At 51.2% G+C, this 17,803-nt stretch overlaps 8 protein-coding genes across 8 annotated transcripts; 2 read left to right on the top strand and 6 right to left on the bottom strand.

The window, feature by feature from the left end:
* Nucleotides 1–233: 233 nt before the first annotated feature.
* MYCFIDRAFT_209888 (uncharacterized protein) lies at nt 234–795 on the bottom strand. The gene has a single exon (XM_007923458.1). The coding sequence runs from the start codon at nt 788–790 to the stop codon at nt 302–304; it is 489 nt and encodes a 162-aa protein (XP_007921649.1). The 5' UTR covers nt 791–795; the 3' UTR covers nt 234–301.
* A 424-nt stretch (nt 796–1,219) lies between these two features.
* Nucleotides 1,220–3,332, top strand: MYCFIDRAFT_209887 (uncharacterized protein). The gene has a single exon (XM_007923457.1). It carries the CDS (start codon nt 1,224–1,226, stop codon nt 3,198–3,200), a length of 1,977 nt encoding a protein of 658 aa, XP_007921648.1. The 5' UTR covers nt 1,220–1,223; the 3' UTR covers nt 3,201–3,332.
* Nucleotides 3,239–3,513, bottom strand: MYCFIDRAFT_170321 (uncharacterized protein; the record flags this gene model as incomplete). The annotated part of the gene is made up of 4 exons (XM_007923456.1): nt 3,239–3,323; nt 3,360–3,394; nt 3,432–3,452; nt 3,490–3,513. The coding sequence occupies 4 exons, from the start codon at nt 3,511–3,513 to the stop codon at nt 3,239–3,241; spliced, it is 165 nt and encodes a 54-aa protein (XP_007921647.1).
* Nucleotides 3,514–6,180: 2,667 nt separating this feature from the next.
* On the bottom strand, nt 6,181–8,506 carry MYCFIDRAFT_185295 (uncharacterized protein; the record flags this gene model as incomplete). The annotated part of the gene is made up of 5 exons (XM_007923455.1): nt 6,181–6,207; nt 6,836–6,967; nt 7,023–7,704; nt 7,760–8,251; nt 8,355–8,506. The coding sequence occupies 5 exons, from the start codon at nt 8,504–8,506 to the stop codon at nt 6,181–6,183; spliced, it is 1,485 nt and encodes a 494-aa protein (XP_007921646.1).
* Nucleotides 8,507–9,788: 1,282 nt separating this feature from the next.
* MYCFIDRAFT_170317 (uncharacterized protein) lies at nt 9,789–12,176 on the top strand (the record flags this gene model as incomplete). The annotated part of the gene is made up of 13 exons (XM_007923454.1): nt 9,789–9,864; nt 9,892–10,096; nt 10,130–10,138; nt 10,163–10,477; nt 10,519–11,122; nt 11,169–11,290; nt 11,314–11,378; nt 11,422–11,593; nt 11,617–11,699; nt 11,725–11,817; nt 11,848–11,959; nt 11,992–12,043; nt 12,078–12,176. The coding sequence occupies 13 exons, from the start codon at nt 9,789–9,791 to the stop codon at nt 12,174–12,176; spliced, it is 2,007 nt and encodes a 668-aa protein (XP_007921645.1).
* A 61-nt stretch (nt 12,177–12,237) lies between these two features.
* Nucleotides 12,238–13,626, bottom strand: MYCFIDRAFT_80112 (uncharacterized protein; the record flags this gene model as incomplete). The annotated part of the gene is made up of 3 exons (XM_007922356.1): nt 12,238–12,758; nt 12,933–13,336; nt 13,427–13,626. The coding sequence occupies 3 exons, from the start codon at nt 13,624–13,626 to the stop codon at nt 12,238–12,240; spliced, it is 1,125 nt and encodes a 374-aa protein (XP_007920547.1).
* Nucleotides 13,627–14,567: 941 nt separating this feature from the next.
* On the bottom strand, nt 14,568–15,899 carry MYCFIDRAFT_80111 (uncharacterized protein; the record flags this gene model as incomplete). The annotated part of the gene is made up of 1 exon (XM_007922355.1): nt 14,568–15,899. The coding sequence occupies one exon, from the start codon at nt 15,897–15,899 to the stop codon at nt 14,568–14,570; it is 1,332 nt and encodes a 443-aa protein (XP_007920546.1).
* A 518-nt stretch (nt 15,900–16,417) lies between these two features.
* MYCFIDRAFT_209886 (uncharacterized protein) lies at nt 16,418–17,187 on the bottom strand. The gene has a single exon (XM_007923453.1). It carries the CDS (start codon nt 17,172–17,174, stop codon nt 16,914–16,916), a length of 261 nt encoding a protein of 86 aa, XP_007921644.1. The 5' UTR covers nt 17,175–17,187; the 3' UTR covers nt 16,418–16,913.
* Between the last annotated feature and the right edge of the window lie 616 nt (nt 17,188–17,803).

Below are 17,803 nucleotides of genomic sequence, written 5' to 3'. Positions count from 1 at the left end.
TTGAAGAGAAAGTGTCGGAAGATACAGTGGCTAGGCAGCCGACTCACCGCTTCTTGCTACCTGCCGAACATGCTGAACTTCACCTCGAGTATCAAGTGAGCCCAGTTTCCTACAAATCATCACCAAAAAGTAGCTCACTTCTAGATCTTTGCAGCCTAGAAGTGAAGTTTGCATGAGCTCGGACTTACCGACATTACCCGCAGATGGAGATGCTAAATTGGCTCGGCTCCATTGTAGCAGTAACTGGTTCCGTATTTCATCCATAACGACTTCACGCACGAACCCGATGTTCTTGATCATTCTACCAATGCCTCGTACCCGGCGCACCCTTAACATATTCCCTCTCAATATCACTGGTCATCCACCCACCATAGAAGTCTCCAGGCTGAGCCTCCACCTTTTCACCATCAACATAGCAATCCCAAGGCCCTGCATAGAAGCTCAAATAGTCCTTGATATCCTTGAAACCACCAGAAGGATTATCGTAGCTCCAGATTCTACTCTTCACCTCTTTACCATCTGGGTCTTTGATGTTGTAATACGATGCTCTTCCCTTCCACTCGCAGAAGCTTCCATGTGAGTTCTTGCTTAGGGGCACTTTGAGAGAGGAGGGAGGGAGATAATAGGTGGGTGGGTGAAAGGTTTCTAGGACCCAGTATGCTTCTCTCGTTTCTGCGATTGTGTCGCCGTTCGGCCACTTCACTTCCAATTGACGGGGAGTGCGTTCGCAGGAAGGCGGACGGGGGAAGTTACGTGGATTCAGTTTCTGCTTGGGTGTTGAGCTGGACATTGCGCGTTTGATGAGTGCTAGCCTGTGCATTCGGGTGTGATATGAAAGAAAGAAGTGCTGTACTGGATCGCAGTAGATGTTCAGGATCGAGGTCGTCATGATCTATGCAGGGAAAATGACAGCCTGAGGCAAGAAACTCTGTTACAAAGCAAGCGTTGTCAGAATGCAGAATGCCTTTGAGAAGCAGAGGTCGAGCATTCTCTAACCCACAAGGCCTTGAGAAACGCTACAAGACTGCTTCGGCCGCATGTATTGTGCATTGTAAGAGGGTACCCATTGAACGCTCGTCTCTGTCTTTCCATCTCCGCAGTGGCCCGACAGCGCAGGGGTATCGCGAACATGGAAGTTAAAATCAGGTCGAGAGTGATAAGAGCATCGTCGCCGGGCGATACTGCACCATTCTGGCAGAATCGCATCATGCGGTCCAGCCGCGATGCCACTGCTGAGTGGTATTGTCTCGCTGGGAGGAGTGCTGAAGAAGGTGGTGGTGGACAGCGATGGGCTTGGCGATCACAAGCAGCCTCGGTTGTTTGGCGAATTCTCCGAAGGCTGGGAGAGGAACAGAACCACGCTTGCCTCTTCTCGGACGTCGACGTCGCGCGTGCGATCCCCACCCGCAGATTATTACGATGATAATAAACCCCATCGACCGCGGCGTTCATCATCCTTCCCCCAGGTTTCCGATGCAGAGCGCGCGACTCTGAGAGACATCAGGCGGAGGATGTCTTCATCGGCCTCACGAAAGTCATCGGCTGCCTCCTCCGCAAGCAGTCTTTCGAAACGACCCATCGACCCCATCACACGAACCGCTTTACGATACACGCTCTCGCCTCGGGAGTACGAGTTGTTGCATAACTACCTCATATCCAAAGCACCGAAGCGGGTCCAGAAACAGACGCCAAATCCTCATCGATTTGAACGGATAACGAAAGCGAGCAGCGAAAGTGGTGATTACAATGTTGCCAGCGTCCGCGCCGCCTTGCGCGTCTACCTTGCGCTGTTCACGGGTCTGAAGAGCATGGACTTTGTTCTGGACAAAATTGCGCAACGGAGGGGAACCGTCGATGTCAAAGCGAAGCCTGCGCCGAGATACAAAAATACGCGCATCGCTCTTTCCTTCTCCACCATTTTGCTATTCCATCGCTTGCTGCATAGGTTCTTTAAGCGCTTAAGAGCAGCATTACTCGAAGAGTCGGCAGAACCTTTCCGAGAACGAAATCCACGCATCTCGAAAGCAATAACATCGAAATACACACCCGCGATCGGCGCGTCTTTGGCAGGCTTCTTCCTTGGAATCGCTCCTGCTGAGCAGTTACGCATTACTGTGGCCATATATGTCTTTTCTCGGAGTCTAGAGTATGGCTACAATGCCTTATCAACAAGCGGCTATATTTGGCCCAAAGGAGATCGACCGTGGTGGTTTGGCAGCTGGCTTGTCATGCCATTTGCTTGCGGACAACTGCTTCATGCCTTCGTCTTTGATCGCGATTGCTTTCCTGAGAGTTACGGCCACTTCATCTTGAAGAGAAGTCCGGAGTACATTCAATTCAGACCAAAAGATTATCCTGTTGGCAAGAGCTGGCCTGCCACATTCGACATTGTCGATGGCCTAGCAGAGCTCAGTAAGCTCAAGTGGCCGGCTTTCACCTCGCCTGTACTGTTTCCTGGCAAGAAAGATACGCTGCCGAAAGGTATTGCGATACAGAAGCTGACTCCGATCAGCGGGCCTGCTCACCCCGGCACCAAGTACACATCATGTGCTTTCTTGCATCCCAAGGATCCCAGCTGCGCTCGGACTTACCTCAAATATTGGATTGCAGCATTTCCGGGAGTCGTCAAATTCTTCACGTTGATCTATGGTGCTTTTGGACTTCTGGCGTACAAGGCTTTGGTCAAGAGCCCAATGCCAGTCTTGAACAAGATCTCGCAACGCATTCTGAAGATGAGTTTGTTCATCACTGGTTCAATCGGCACATCCTGGGGCTCCATCTGTTTGTTCAACCATATTCTTCCCCGAAGTGTGTTGCCCACGCAACGTTTCTTCCTTGGGGGCTTCTTGGGAGGCATGTGGGCGTGGGTAGCCAGATCTCACGAGCGGGATAACTTTATATACAGCATGCGTTTAAGCATCGATTCGCTGTATAAAGTTGGCAAGAAGCGTGGATGGTGGAAGGGTCTTACGAATGGCGACGTGCTACTCTTCGTTGCGAGTCTGGCAATGGTCAACTTTGTTTACGAGAAGCAGCCTTCTGCTGTGCAGGGCGGACTGATTAGGAAAGTCATGAGTATGCATCGTGGAGAAGGCTGGGTCGACAAGTGCGCAGGGAGCAAGAAGGCGAAAGAGCTCAAGGAAGACAGTATCATCGAAGAGCTTGGGGAGGAACAGCAGAAGGCAGAGAAGCGCGACTAGTCTTCGCATTCGCCGTTTTTTCCTTCGTCTGTACGACTTTATGTTGCGCTTGCATGGAGCTGGTGATACCCCGATTGTGAATTCGTAGCGATAGTGATGTACATAGCAATGTTAACGGAATGACTGCATCAGACACATCTCCTCGATATCCGCCTTCACTTCATCGCAACTCCTATCGATACGGCCTCGCCAAGCTTTCTCGGAAGCGGCGTCGATCTCCCGAGGCTCCACTTTGAAGTCGCGAGACATCACCTCACACGGCCAACGGGAATCTTGCTCCGACTTTCACGATTCTTCCCAATGGCATAATCATAGCACACACAAATGGACGCCGAAATGACTGATGCGAGTGGGGGTCCGCCGGCGGAGCAGCAGGACAGTGCAGCGCCGAGCGGAGAGGAGCCAGCCCAGGAAGTGAGCGTCCCCGCAAGCTCGGTGCTCTCGGACGCGCCGCCCACTGATTCAGAGCCTAAGGAGTCTGCAAACAGTGACAGTAAAGCTACAGATATTGGAGAAGCTCCTGCTATGACCGCTACAGCTGAAGCGAAATCAGCTCCTGGATGGCAAGCGCCACAGCATTCAACACAAACCGAGGACCTGGTGAAGCGGATTAATGCGAACGCGGAAGCGGCCAGAGCGAGTGGCACGCCTCCCTGGGATGCTGCTAAGGAACAAGTCATGAAAGATATGCGGACCAGCGAGACTTTTGCAAATGTCACTGGTTCGAGCAGCATTTCCACGCCGACAGGAAGGGGAGGGCGGGGCGGCCGAGGCGGCAGCAGAGCTAGTTTCGCCAATGGCGAGGTAGACGCTGCATTGACGGTCCAGACTGAAGCCGAGGATCTGACCCCAGGATCCAGTGGAAGAGGCAGAGGCAGAGGACGAGGCAGGGGTGGTGGTAGACCAAGAGGACGAGGTCGTGGCGGCGGCAGAGGAGGCAAGCGAAAACGCGATGACGATGACGATGGCGGTGAATCCGATAGCAGCGACGAAGTGACACCTGTTGCTACTATGACCAAATCTGGACGATCCATTCAAAAGCCCACCAGTTTTGTCCCGCCACCACCATCGCCTATCACAAATAAACGAAAGCGGCCATATAATCGAAGGAATCCTGAGTCTGCAGTTTGTAAAGTATGTTTGCGTGGTGTTAGTCCCGCCAGCAACATGATTGTATTCTGCGACGGCTGCAATACTGCATATCACCAGTGGTGTCACAAACCTCCGATCGATCAGGCCGTGATCGATGAGGCCGACAAGGAATGGAATTGTATGAATTGCGAAGAGGAGAAGGCCGAGAATGCACCTGAGCTAGATCTTTCCAATCTCGTCAGCGCTCCTGGCCTGAGCGAGGAGCAAAGACGAGCACACTTTGCGAGCTTACCGCATGGAGCACTGACAAGCCTGCTTGTACGGGCAACAACTCAGAAACCGGACCTGGCTGTCTTCGATCCCAAATTCAGAGCGACAATGCCAAACGGGAATGCATCAAACCCGAACGGTATTAGCAGTGGAAGCACTTCGATGCCGCCGCCACCACATCCTCACACACGTTTAGACCGGGCCAGTGCGGCTACCAGTCCGTGGGCAAATGGCTCTCCTTATGCTCGAAACCCTCCGGTGCCAGATGACGCAACGTACACAGATGATGTGCACCCATCGCATTATCCGCGACCCGGTCAGGGACTTATGAGCACATTACCGCCTGAGACTGGCGAAGAGCTGCAATGGCTCGTGGATGACGACGACAAGTATGGCGTCTTTACCCATATTTATCAAGAGCCTGCAGCAGGCGGTGTTGCGTCGATTGGAAATGCCCAGAGGAATGGCACTTGAGTGACGCTGCTCGAGGACGGGGGGATGATCAGGAGGAGCAACTGTACTACTAGCAGCACTACGGTTATGAATACACGCCAGAAATAACGATACCGGAGAAGCACTTGTGCGCAGATGTGCCGTTGTTGGCGAACAAAGTTACTCAGTCCAGTGCCGTGGGAGCACATAACTTGGAGTGTACGAACGAGAGATGCGGGAATTGTGGCCCTCTCGCTGTGAAGTGCCAGCCTCACCTAAATCTGCTCTGACGAGTTCGACATGAAGTTTCCATGAGCACGGGCATCAAAATGCAATCATTTCATGGACCAGGGGTTTGCTGACATCCTGGGTGAACTTAATTGGTGCACCAAGCTAATAACTAGACGCGGCGCGCCTCCTTTCTCTTCTTCCGAACAACAACGCGGCCACCGAGAATCAGCTTCTGAACCAATACCACGATGCCAGGCAGGAAGCGGAGCGCAGCTGAAATGGAACTAGGCCAAGCCGCGAACGGGGATATCGCTACCGAGGGTGATGTAATCTTCAATGTTGGCCCCAAGGAAGCGCTGCAACGATTTCGCGTATCATCGGCCATCCTCAGCACTGTCTCTCGAGTCTTCAAGGCCATGCTAAGCCCAAACTACGGACAAGGTCAACAGTCACCTAGCCCTATGAATCTGATCACCAGAGAGTTGCCGGAAGACAAGCCACAAGCCATTTCAGATATGTTCAAACTGCTACATTTACAGCGTGTGCGAGAGTTGGAAGCAGTGAATGTTGGTGGGGAGCCAGCATACTTCGCCCGGATTCTCGATCTTGCCACTGTCGCAGACAAGGTACGAACAGCGCAAGAGCAGCGATAGATCATTGGCATTCCGTGAGGCGGCGGCTTCTGACCTTCTTATCCTTGCAGTACTGCTGTGTCGAAGCACTACACCTCCAAGCACGAGGCATTATACTTACCGCCTACTCAAACAAGGCCTGCCTTGAGTCATATTCAATGTCAAGGACGTATATTCTCACAGCAGCATATTTATTCGATCAGCGCAAGCTTTTCCACGAAATGACCAGGTCCTTCATACGGCATTCTGAAGTGCCGCTGACAAACTTGGGAGTCAGCTCACCGCCGGACCGCCTGCCACATGCAGTACTTTGTAAGCTCTCATTACTGTGCTTTCTCGCCGGGCATGCTCTGCTAACTGTGTCACAGTTGTCATGGATGCGCGCAGGAATGCTGCTCTGATGCATTTCCTGAAGGGCGTCGAAGCACTGTGCAACCTTGGTTGTACCAAGTGCGCAAACAAAGACTATGCAAAGTTCGTAAACTACGTAAAGAATGGTCTGGCTATTGATCAATGGCCTTCTGGAATCTTCGAAGAAGGAGTATCAGTTGCGGATCTAGTGGATAGCTTGCAAAGCTTCGATTCTTTACATTTCGATCGCTGTTCGGTGTCTTGTCAACAGGTGGATACCAGCAAGAGGAAGATAGACGACACAGAGTTTGAGCAAGTCGCTAACTCGACGCATCATGCTGTTAGGGGTTTATGCCTACGCTGCGTTCGGGAGAAAAATCCGTTCGAATACATGATGGGGAAGTGCAAAGATAAGGAGCATCGGGAGAACTGAGCAAATTCGCCTCGAAGAATAGGTTTATCTGCGCACCGATCTCACCAATGGAAACTGGTCCTGCACTCTGCGACTTATCAAACACATCGATGCATAGTTGCCTATGGAATGCGATTCTCTAATTGAAGGACTGAATCTTCCAAGGCCGTCTTTCCCAGGACATCTACGCCGTCTCTAGATGCCGCAAATGGCACTCCGAACAAGATGTCCATCTCTTCTAAATTCAGCCCTTTTGTCTCTGGCACGCAGAGATACACAAAGACAATGGACACGGTGATACAACTGGCGAACACGAAAAAGGTGCCGTATTTGATGTTCGTGATCATCTGGGTCAAAAGGTCAGCCATTTATCGAACAATTCCGTCGTGAAAGAACACTTACGTATGGCACTGATCGAGCAATGACAAAGTTCATGAGCCAGTGTGTTGCAATACATATTGCAATAGCAGTACTCCTGACATCCATCGAATATATCTCGGAAGCGTAGATCCAAGGAACGCCGGCATACGAAAAGCAGAAGCCTAGGGAGAAGACGTAAATCATCACGATGGCCGCATATCCAGCAGGTGGTATGCCCCCCGGTGTGTCTGGAACCAGTTTCTCGTACGCGCCGATGTACCACATCGCAATAGCCATCACTGCCGCACCGCCCATCAACATTTTTCGACGACCAAAGCGATCGACCACAAAATTAATCGCAATGACGATTGCAACCAGTCGCACAACGCCATAAATGCCAGTCGCATACAGCCCGGTGTCTTCACCTTTCAGTCCGATGCTCTTGAAGATAGCCGGGCTGAAGTAGTTGATCGCATTCGATCCTGCCATCTGCATGAAGATGAAAATCCAGACGCCGATGACTAGGCGATTCCTATAACCTGGTCTGCCAAGCCGTTTGAGCTGTTGGAGAGGACTCTGGGGAGCGCCGGAGCATTGCTCATCCTCAAGCTGCTGCACGATGCGAGAGACTTCGTCTTGGACATATTCATGCTCAGCATCCAACTTACGCAGCCGAGATAGGACTTTGAGAGCTTCCGATCGGCCAAAGTGTTGCGCAACCCATCTATCAGGTCTTTAGCAGACGCCACACCTCTATTCCAAACAATAAACCTGTTTACCTTGGAGACTCCGGAACAACGAACATCCCAACAACCAAAAGCCCCCCCGGAATCAACTGTATCGCAAACGGCGTAATCCACTGCGAACTCCCATCCCCCATCGTCTTCTTAACAGCATAAACCACCCAAAACCCAAGACAAGTCCCAAGCTGCACACAAATCTCATACACCCCCACCAACCTCCCTCTCATTTCCGCCGGCGACAACTCAGCCACATACAACGGTACAAGCATACTCGCAGCCCCAACCCCCAACCCCCCTACTGCTCGCCCCGTAAACACCACCCCCCAACTCCCATGCGCAACCGTCTGCATCAACGACCCAAGACAAAAGAGCATCCCCGCAAACATCAAGCTGGATTTTCGTCCATATCGATCTGCAAAATGTCCGGCGAGTAGGGATCCGAAGAAACAGCCTGCTTGGAGCAAAGAGACGATGTTTGCTGCGAAGGAGGCGAGTGTGTTTGGGGATGAGTTCAGGAGGTTGAAATCTCTATTGGTATCGATCGATATCAGTTCTAGTAAAAACATAAAAAAGCATTGAGTGTGTTTTGGGGGGGGGGGGGGGGGGTTCTTTTTTTTGGCCCCCGACATACCTTCGAAATGATTCTAGTGTTATTGTTGTTCCGATGAATGCTAAATCGTAGCCGAATAAGAACGCTCCCGTCGAGGCAATTACGGCGATGGAGTATGTGCGGACATTGTAGATTTCTGGAGGAGGAGGAGGAGGGGGGTTGGGAGATGGCATGGTTGTTTGAATTGATCGAATGTCGGGAAGTTTTTTTTTTGTTTTTACGTGGAGATTCTTCCAATGGTTCTTATTAATGAGATGGAGGTTTGGAATCAGAAGGATCGAGGAGGCATAGCGGATGGTGATGGTCCATGGAATCGGAATCAAATTGGGTCTCCGCGGAAGGATTGTTTCCGTTTTATGTTCTAGAGTGTCGATATGATCGGGGAAAGAGATGCTTCCGTGTGGAATCATTCGTCAATATAATCGCGTGTGATTGCAATCACTAATCACTGGACAACGACCGGAAAGCCTACATGAAGTGTGAGCAACTTTCCCATGTTCAATTCAATCTGTGTCTATACTTCCTGACCTGCTAGATGACTATGAGAACTGGGGGTTCAGAATGCTGTACTGCAAGGAAGGAGTGTATACACACAGCAACTTCGTTCCGACCATTTTCATTGCAAGAGTCATTTTGAACGCCTTGTGCCATTTCTGAGCTTTTCATGACGATAACTAGGTTATGCTTGCAAAAGAGTAAGATTGTGGCGAAAGTGCTAGTGCTCGCAGTGAAGCGAGTATGTCCGTCTTGACGAATGCACATCTCGTTGACAGAATGCCCGCTAGCAAGTCTGGAACGAACCACCATATATACGACTTTTGTATATTTGTATCCGCATTCCGATGGCAGATTGAGAACATCACTTGTGATTGCTTGAAACACCTGGTCGCATCATGCCGTCTTCGATCTCGTTGATGCATGGTCTACTGTTGCGATTGTCTTCCAGATCGTAGTCAGTGATGGCAACAATATGATCAATCAGGGATTGATACTGAATAATAGCGTCGATGAGTCGATTAACGTTGGACAGAAAGAGATGCAGGAGGACAGACGCAGCTTGTTGCTGTGACAAACGTATAGCCAGGGTGAAAAAGGCTCGTCATCGTTCTTGTCCCAATCCCGAGGTATTAGAGGTGGCCGTTTGAGCTCTTCCGAGTCAAAATGTGTTTCCCGACCACTCGATGTCAGAGCTGGACTTTCCCAGAGTCGTTGACGACAACTTGCGAGCCGTCTTGTGGTTCTTTTTTTGCGATTAAAATGCTACAGCTCGCTTAACACTCGCGCTCTGTTGATGAGCGAGTTGGGATTGGAGACAGGTGTAAGTCACAAGCACAGATCCAGTGATTGCGAAGACGCCTGCCGCGGCGGTGGAAGGAACTGGCGATGACATTCCGGGTATTCTGGAGGTTCTCATGGTCTTCGGAGTTCGCTAAAAGATAGCAGAAGTTGTGACGGATGGTCCAACATGACTTGAATGCGCTTGGGTTTCCGAATTCTTTCGAAGCTTGTACGAACCAAGACTTCAAGCCTGGTGGGAATTCTTAAGGTGTGCAGTGAGCCCCAAGAGCAGATGCAAATCCAATTCGAGCATCGCTGTTGACCGGTTATACAATGATGCCAGGCTTTCCGCCGTTCACATCGTCTCCGGAATCCCGCAAGCCATCAACAACTAGCTGGCGTATGGTACCTGTATGCAGTTCAAATTTTTTAGTCTCAGCTTTGCAACTTCAGCATGGTCATCAGTGGAAAAGCCAAAGATTCCAGTCTTGCAATTCGAAACATCATGGATTTTCAAGCAGCACCTCGTAGTGACCAAGACAGCCACCCAGGAGCTTCTGGAAGAAGGCGCAAACATCGCGAGCCTGCAACAAAAATTCCATATTGACTGAAGAGACCTTTTTATTGCTCCAGAATCCCGCTCTTCCTGTTACAATCTGCTCACCACTTCTGGATCCCACAGAATACCGGGGAAAAATGGTACAGTTCCGCGAGTTTCACGACGCGCCACACCGTCTATACCCAAGCGAACTCTGGAAGCTCCGGCGGTTCCCGTACATAATCAAAACCAAACGCGAGCTCAAAGACAAAGGCGTGGTCCTCAAATCCAGTCCCGGGGGGGGGGGGCACAATTGGCACGCATCCATGTGCGTATGCAGATTGGTTTCCTCATCTACGAGACATGCAGCATCAACGAGCGGCAAGAGTTCTGCATCCGTCGTGGTCTCCCTGTAACGCCAGCACCAACACGAAAGAAGAGAGGCCTCATCTCACGTCTCCAGAAAGCGGATGAAGACATGGTATTCAGGTTTCTGGATCTACCGCCTGAGCTCCGGGTTCAAGTCTACGTCGCGTTCCTGGAAAGTATTCGAGAAGAACTCCCGGAACACCCCATCGACCGAGTGTACGTCCAGCCACCAATCACTGCCGTTAACAGACTCATCCGGCAAGAAGCTTTGCCAGAGTTTTACAAAGTGTTGCCGCCGAGGCTCGAAGTCTGGACAAGAGTCCCTGGAGCGACAGAACGGTGGTCCAACAGCTCTACGGCATTCGCCGTGTGCAGCTTTTTGGCCGAGAAATTCATCACCAAAGCGCATCGCGACACTTTGGATCATGTAAAGTCGCTGAATCTGGTCGGCACCACCGAGGAAGGGGATCCTGGGAGTGGCTCCTGGCAGATTGAGCTCGACTTGCATGCTGGGACAGCCAAGATTGATATCAACGAGCTGCGCGATGATGACCTCAAAGCGAAGGTGTTTGCAAACAAGGATCCAGTTCAGATACATCAGATCGTGAAGGAGCGAGTAGAAAAATTCGTTGAGCAACGGAAAAGTCCAGATGGCAAGATCCAGCTACGCCCTCAAGATTGGCGTGCAATCCAGGCGCTCTTCATGCCCATTACGGAGGCATGAGAGTATGGAGCTTCCCGATGAATGGAGAAGGGCATTCCGAGAGGACCAGTGTACGATGCGCCGCAATTGAGAGACTCGGCGTTGTCGATTTTGCCAATACTTCTTCTTGGATTCTTCCAATTCGAGGCCTTTCTTGGTTTGTAGTAGCGGTTCTTCAGATTGAACCCCCCCGGGCACAGCTGTACAACTGCGACTTCCAACTTCTGACTGTTGTTCTACTCAGCTCGTAAACAGACAACACCTCCGCATCCTCATCGGTACTTCGCTTCGCTCGGATCAGTGCCTCCAGAGTATGGGCCGTCAGCCCATACAAGAAAACTATATTCAAGCCATAACGCATCGCTCAAGTATGTTTGTATCCGGACTTCTTGCAGCCTGCCATCTCTTGCTTCCAAATTCGTTATTGTTCTCCACATCACACCCATCGGGATGACGGAGCCTTCATTCACAACACGCAGTCTTGACTAATTCACTTGTGAAAGTGAAGCGCAGGCGTGGAGAAGGAGAAGGGTGGTGGGATATCATGGTCGACTTCAAGGCCGGAAATGGTGCTGGCCAATTGGGCAAGAAGGATGGTGAACGGAATTTTGGTGATTTGTCGCCAGAACCGGTGCAGGAGGTGATGGACGCCAGGCTGGCGGGTTTCGTGGAGTGGCGGAAGGGTTCAGGCGGAAGGCTGAGGCTGCAGCTTCACGATGTGGATGCAGTGCAGGCGCTGTTCAGGCCGATTGATTGAGATTCAAACGCAGTACTGGGTTCAAAAAGCTTGAAGCAAAGCCAAGCGCCGCATCGCACAACGGAGTCGTCGGTTGCTAGTTCAGGCCAATGATCGGAGCTGAATGGCCAGCAGCAAAGCAATCCATCATACCACGTGCAGAAAGTCCCGTCGCCGAGAAAGTCGCAGGCCCGAAGGCTACCACAATATAGACTCTAAAATTGCAAATACTATGTACTCATCAAGGCTCTCCAGAACAACTACAAAGCGCTCAAAAGCCTCAATTAACAATGCTCATCCTCGAATCTCGTAGCCGATCCATAGTACTTTCGCGCTGACCTAGTATCCTCCTAATCTCCTTACAAGCCTTGAGGTAGTGTTCCCTCACACCAGGTGTAGGCTTCCATGGGTTTGGAGCTTTGTCCCAGCCATGCGGCACTTCTGGAACCATGGTGTAGACCACATTTTTGCCAATCTCGTCGGAGATTAATCTTTGGTGGAATTCTTGGCCTTCTTCGAGGAGCATGTCCCACTCGCAGGTGTACATGATGATCTCGTCTGGTAGGGCGTTGCGGAGTAAGTCTGTGGGAGCTACGCCGGGTGATAAATAGGGCGAGTCCAAAGTGACGTCTTTTGGTGGGTGCAGGTATGAGTCGTCGAAGAGGTTCGTGAAGAGTGCTGGTAGCTCTTGATCTGTACGCACACATGTCGCTCGGCGTTCCGCGCGTGTTCGGGTGTAGTCGAGTGATGGGTACCAGGGCACAATGGCGCGGATGCGCACGTCGGGCACAGGACCAATACCTTGCTCACGAACATTGGCACCTGCCTTAGGTGCCCGTGATTGGTGTGGTGGAGGTGGTGGAGGTGGAGGTAGAGGTGGCAGTGGTTTGTTTGGGTCTAGTATTTCCTTCGTTGAGCTGGACGAAGCCGTATCCCAGGCCGAGACAGGACGATCATCGACAGATGCAGTCCTACTCGTAGGCTCCTCTTGCTCAGTCACATTTGCAAGGGGCGATTTGGCAGCGTGTGGCTCGTCTCTGTGGAAGCCAGTCTGCTGATCATAGAGGCGAAGCGGAACAGTGAACGCCATGTTGCCACCAGAAGAGAAGCCAGAGAGGATAATCTTGTCGGTGTTGATTCCGAGCTCTTCGGCATGCTTGTGTATCCATAGCACAGCGTCAACGCCATCTTCAACAGCGGTCGGGAAGGGATTCTCCGGAGCAAGACGATAGTCCACAGATACCACAATGGCATTGCATTCCTTGACAACAGTACCACACCACCGCGCATCGTCATATGCCGAGCCAAGTGTGAAGCCGCCGCCATGGAAGTTGATTATCACCGGATATCCTCCCCATCTTCGAGCACTTCTGCTCCGCCTGCGCACGATATCTCCGATCGAACTTATGCTCATCCGATTCCTATTGCGATCTGTCACTGTCCGTTCTTGCTCCTCGTCGCTTGCATACGGCTCGTGGCGATGTGTCCACAATCTCTTCTGCGTATCGTAGTCTTGAGGCACGTAGAAGTACAGTGTGAAGGTGCCGGGCCTACCAGACACCGTACTGTTGATGACGCGGTAGAAATTGGGCTTCGGGGGTCGTGGAGGGGCCATTCGGTGGATCCACATGCCCAGACTCATGAGCACGCGCCAGAAGACGGCCTGCATGTGAAGTACCCATCGTGGGCGATTGTACACCTGCTTGTACTGCCGCGGTCTTTCATCTCGATATGAGTGCGGGAGATGAGGTATAAAGGTCGACAGGCGTCGTGAAGCTCGGCGTTGTGGCGGCTCGCCAGACTCCATGTCGATCGATTCTCGGTATTGGGGCGATTGGACGTCTCGCATGTTGAGGAGTGAGAACGAGGTCGAGGCCGCTCTCCAGTACAGTATCTTCGCGGCTACCTCGACGCCTCCATAAGTGCTGGTATCTGCATAGGACTGTGCTCCGGAGTGGCCGTGGCCGGTGCTGGCGCTGGCGCTGACGACGCAGAATGCAACGGTGTCGCCAGATCGTTTCTGCACGGTGTGCTTCTTCGATCTCACTGGCGGGCAGCGAGCGATAAGGGGTAAGGCTCAGCTTGGTAAGAAATCAGGATCGCAGCTTACGGCCAAGGGTGTACTACATATGTACAAGAAGTGCTTCCTTGCTGAGACACGTGCGGTGCTTTCGTTAGCGCCATGACACCCCAGCATGCGATGTGAAGCTTCTGGGAAAATAGCCAGACGTCAGCGGCGCGCAATGTGACATGGGCAAGTGAATACCGGGCCGGGCCAATCAACGTCACTTCATGAAGACCTTGCACGGTATATTCGATCAATACATCAATACATTCGGCACAATGATGCGGCGTTCTGCATATCAGACTATCATCGAGAGAGAATCGTACCACTCTAGCTTCTGCGCCAATGTCTCTGGGCATGGCTTACTCCAGGGACACTGCAGCGACCGGATCGGGGCCCGCAAGTACCGACAATTGCACAGCCTCCTTTCCATGTATCAGAGTAGTCAGTAAGCAAAGGGGGATCTTACACATCATACCGATATCAGAAGCCAAATCATCCTCCTAACAGCAAGCTTTCCATCGAAGCATCAATCCTCCACGACTCTACTCCTGCAGCCTGATCTGTACAAAGTATTCTCCCTCACTATCCGTCCAACTGACACTCTCAGCCTCATAATGCAACCTCTCAACCCTCCACCCATCAACCATCCTCACCCTAACATTCCCCCCTCTCTTAAGCCGCTTCAAACTCCTCGTGCTAACCACTCTCGCCCCATCCTTCAAGCCCTCCTCCAACATCCCACAAACCTTGATATCAGTCTCGGAATCAAGCTTCAAATTATTGAGCAAAACAACGTCCACGACTGGCAAAAGATCTCGAACGAATCTCGAAGTGAGGAAGTCACCTTGTCGAAGCACCACATGACTGTTGTATGGCAAACCGTACAGTTCCGCTCGCGCTCGAAATTGCGTGAGATGGAATTGTGCCAAAGCGTGGACTTTCCTCTCCCGCTCGATGCCGTGTGCTTCGCACTGTGTTTCCAAAGACGCTTGCATGGCTGTTTGTCCGACGCCGCATCCGAGATCTAGGTATACGCTTTTGCTGTCAAGGCCGACGTCTTTGAAGATGCGGGAGAGGAATTTCGGTCGCAATTCGCCGTAGACGTTCTCGGTGGATTTCGCGTTGCTGCGATGAAGTAGGTCGGTGCAGTTGTCGGCAATGACCCGGTCGTGGAGCTGGTCGAAGAAGTGTTCTAGGAAGTCTGGTGTAAGCTCTGGGCGCTTATGACCTTGATGTCCGGTCAGGACGTTTACGGCTTCGATTGTGTCCTTGAACGTCTGAGTGCCACCACCAGCGGACCAGTTCTCATGACCAAGCCATGCTTGTCTTAAAGCAGAGCAAATCTGAACTTGAGGGCCTTTGGGCCCGAGTGTACTTTCAAGCAGGACAGAGATCGTGTGCACAAGATCTACAAAAGGATCGAGTTGTCGAGCATATCGGTGATCCTTTTTATAAGTTCTCCTCGCAAAGGCGAAACGCTCGGCAAGTCCCGAAGGGTACCTCAGGTCAACATCGTGAGGTGAAGCGTCGTGATTATCGGCACTGTGATGGAGTTCGAGAGGCGCGAGAACGTTCCGAGATCGTGTCTTCGATGCAAGCTTTCGGGTTCGTAGCGTGCTGTTTTTGGTTGCTGGAACCGGCATGGACGAGATGAGTTCTCTAAGGCGCTGAAGTGTGCCATCTTCTGTGGAAGCTGGACTCGCGTTGGCAGACGTCGGATCTGAAGGTGCATTTGAAAGACCCTCGTTTGCTTCAGGAGAAAGAGACGAACTTGTATTCCTTGGCTTTATGCGTTTCGCGTCACCAATCTTGAAAGGATGGCTGTTGGGTCTCTTGATGAATGGCCTGAGACTGTAGCCATGAGGTGCGGACATGTTAGGCCTTGAAGTGCTACCTATGCTCAGACTTGCTGGGAAATACTTCATAATTTATCTTCAGCTGCGGGCGAATCGTGTTGTCTGAGACTTTCCACGCAGCCTCGAGAGCACAACGAGAAGTTTGCAACATCGTTCCTGGATGCCTTGCATTGTGTCTGAGCTTGAATCAAATTGCGACATTGGCCGTGGTAGAGATCTCGCCATGAAGTCCGTAGAGTGGCATCTTGGACTCATGTCTCTGCCTACTCGTGAATCGTTTTCTCACATTTTCCGCTCTTCGGCTTGATCGCAAAGAAGTCAATCATCGCCATACTCTCATTCGTGCCTGGTGCTAGTCTGCCATCGGGCAGAGCATTAATGTCGACTCTCGAACGATGTCTGGGGCCCTAAAGACATGTAAGGCTGTCAGCAGGGTCGTCATTTGCGAGCAGCCGTAATGACTTTCTGCCGAGCTGCGCGACTGCGGGTTTGGGGAGGATGCACTCGCTTTGCAGCAATGAGGTTGATCTGCAAGCAAATCCGCATGTGACTTGCCCCAGAGGATTCACCCGAGCGCATATGTGGAAGTTGTAGTCCCAGTGATCACATCATCACGCAGCTGTGAATGACACCGGGAGAGAACGTCCAGATTCCTCCAAGTCCTTTCCAATATGATCTGCCGTTTTTTCATTATTGCGTGCTGACCGTTTTCGGGCTTGTCGAGTTATGGTGATGGCGCAGGAGGAGTCGCGGAATCTGCTCGCTCATTGGCAACAGTGCATGTTGACTCTCGAAGAATATGAGAAAGATGTCTCTTGATGTGCATACCAGAAAGCACGCGGGTACTTCGCTGACAGAGAAATGACAGCATCAGATGCTGCTGGAGAGATGTGGTGAGGTATACCCGAGGAAGTGCAGCGCCGAGATTGGATTGCTACTTCTGCATATCTTCGACCCAGATCCGGCCTCGATGCACATCTTGCTCTTTCTCGCGTACATACCATGCGAAGTAATCACGCCTACCAACAGCGCTTACGATTCGTGCTCGCCAGACAATCGAATGAGCGTAGGGCCGCGCCCAGACGGGTCATGTCGTGGAAGAACAGGTGATGGAGTGAGAGTGTGAGAAGAACTGGCAGGCAGACGCCGACGCCGTGTGCTGTCGATGCACCCCAGTGTCCGGTAGAAGCGACATTTCGAGCGTGGGACGCGGCAGAGCTGCCTCCTCTCAGGCGCTCCGATGAAGGAATCCTCGTTTTTGACGCGACCAATGTTGCCAATGTGGTATACCATATTCACTGAGAATATTCTACGGTGCAAAAGGGTCGGGATTGCGGAAGCGGGTCCACCACCTACCTCTCAGAATTTAGTATAGCACTTAGATAGCAATTATTATACCATTTTCTTAGCAAACCATAGTCTCTAAAGCTTTAGATAGTTTAGAAGGGTATACCTCGTCGCCGCCTCTATATACTACGAATTTAGTATATCTAAACAATACGTTTAGCCTCGCTGCCCTTACCTAAGCTACTTTTACGCAATTATCGCTAATTGAGCTACTACCTGCTATCTAATATACCCCGGAGGAAGAAGAAGAAGGCCTTATCGACGACTCGTAATATATTAAGGGTATATAGGCATATAATCTAGTAGTAGCGGTATTATAAAGAAACGAAGAATAGTCGGCCGAGAAGCTATATACTATCGATCTGCTAGGTACTAAGTTATTCCGTACGCCGAGTATCGAGGAAGAAGGTAGTAAAGAAGAAGAAGAAGAAGAAAAGATAGAAATATAGTAGTAGAAGGCAGTCGATAGAATACTATCGACTATATAGAAAGTAATAGTAACTCTACCGCCTAGTGCGTAGAGCGCGTAGGCAGGTATAGAAGGGACGAGTCTTTCTTAGAAGGGCCAAAAACCA

This window comes from Pseudocercospora fijiensis, assembly GCF_000340215.1.
Source record: "Pseudocercospora fijiensis CIRAD86 unplaced genomic scaffold MYCFIscaffold_1, whole genome shotgun sequence".
Lineage (NCBI taxonomy): Eukaryota > Fungi > Ascomycota > Dothideomycetes > Mycosphaerellales > Mycosphaerellaceae > Pseudocercospora > Pseudocercospora fijiensis.
The sequence above is the reverse complement of the archived record's forward strand: the minus strand, read 5'-3'. Positions and strand labels throughout refer to the sequence as shown.

Bases quoted from the DNA above. Each gene is read 5' to 3' on its own strand.
- MYCFIDRAFT_209887 (XM_007923457.1), top strand. From the start codon at position 1,224: ATGCCACTGCTGAGTGGTATTGTCTCGCTGGGAGGAGTGCTGAAGAAG.
- MYCFIDRAFT_209886 (XM_007923453.1), bottom strand. From the start codon at position 17,174: ATGGTATACCACATTGGCAACATTGGTCGCGTCAAAAACGAGGATTCC.
- MYCFIDRAFT_209888 (XM_007923458.1), bottom strand. From the start codon at position 790: ATGTCCAGCTCAACACCCAAGCAGAAACTGAATCCACGTAACTTCCCC.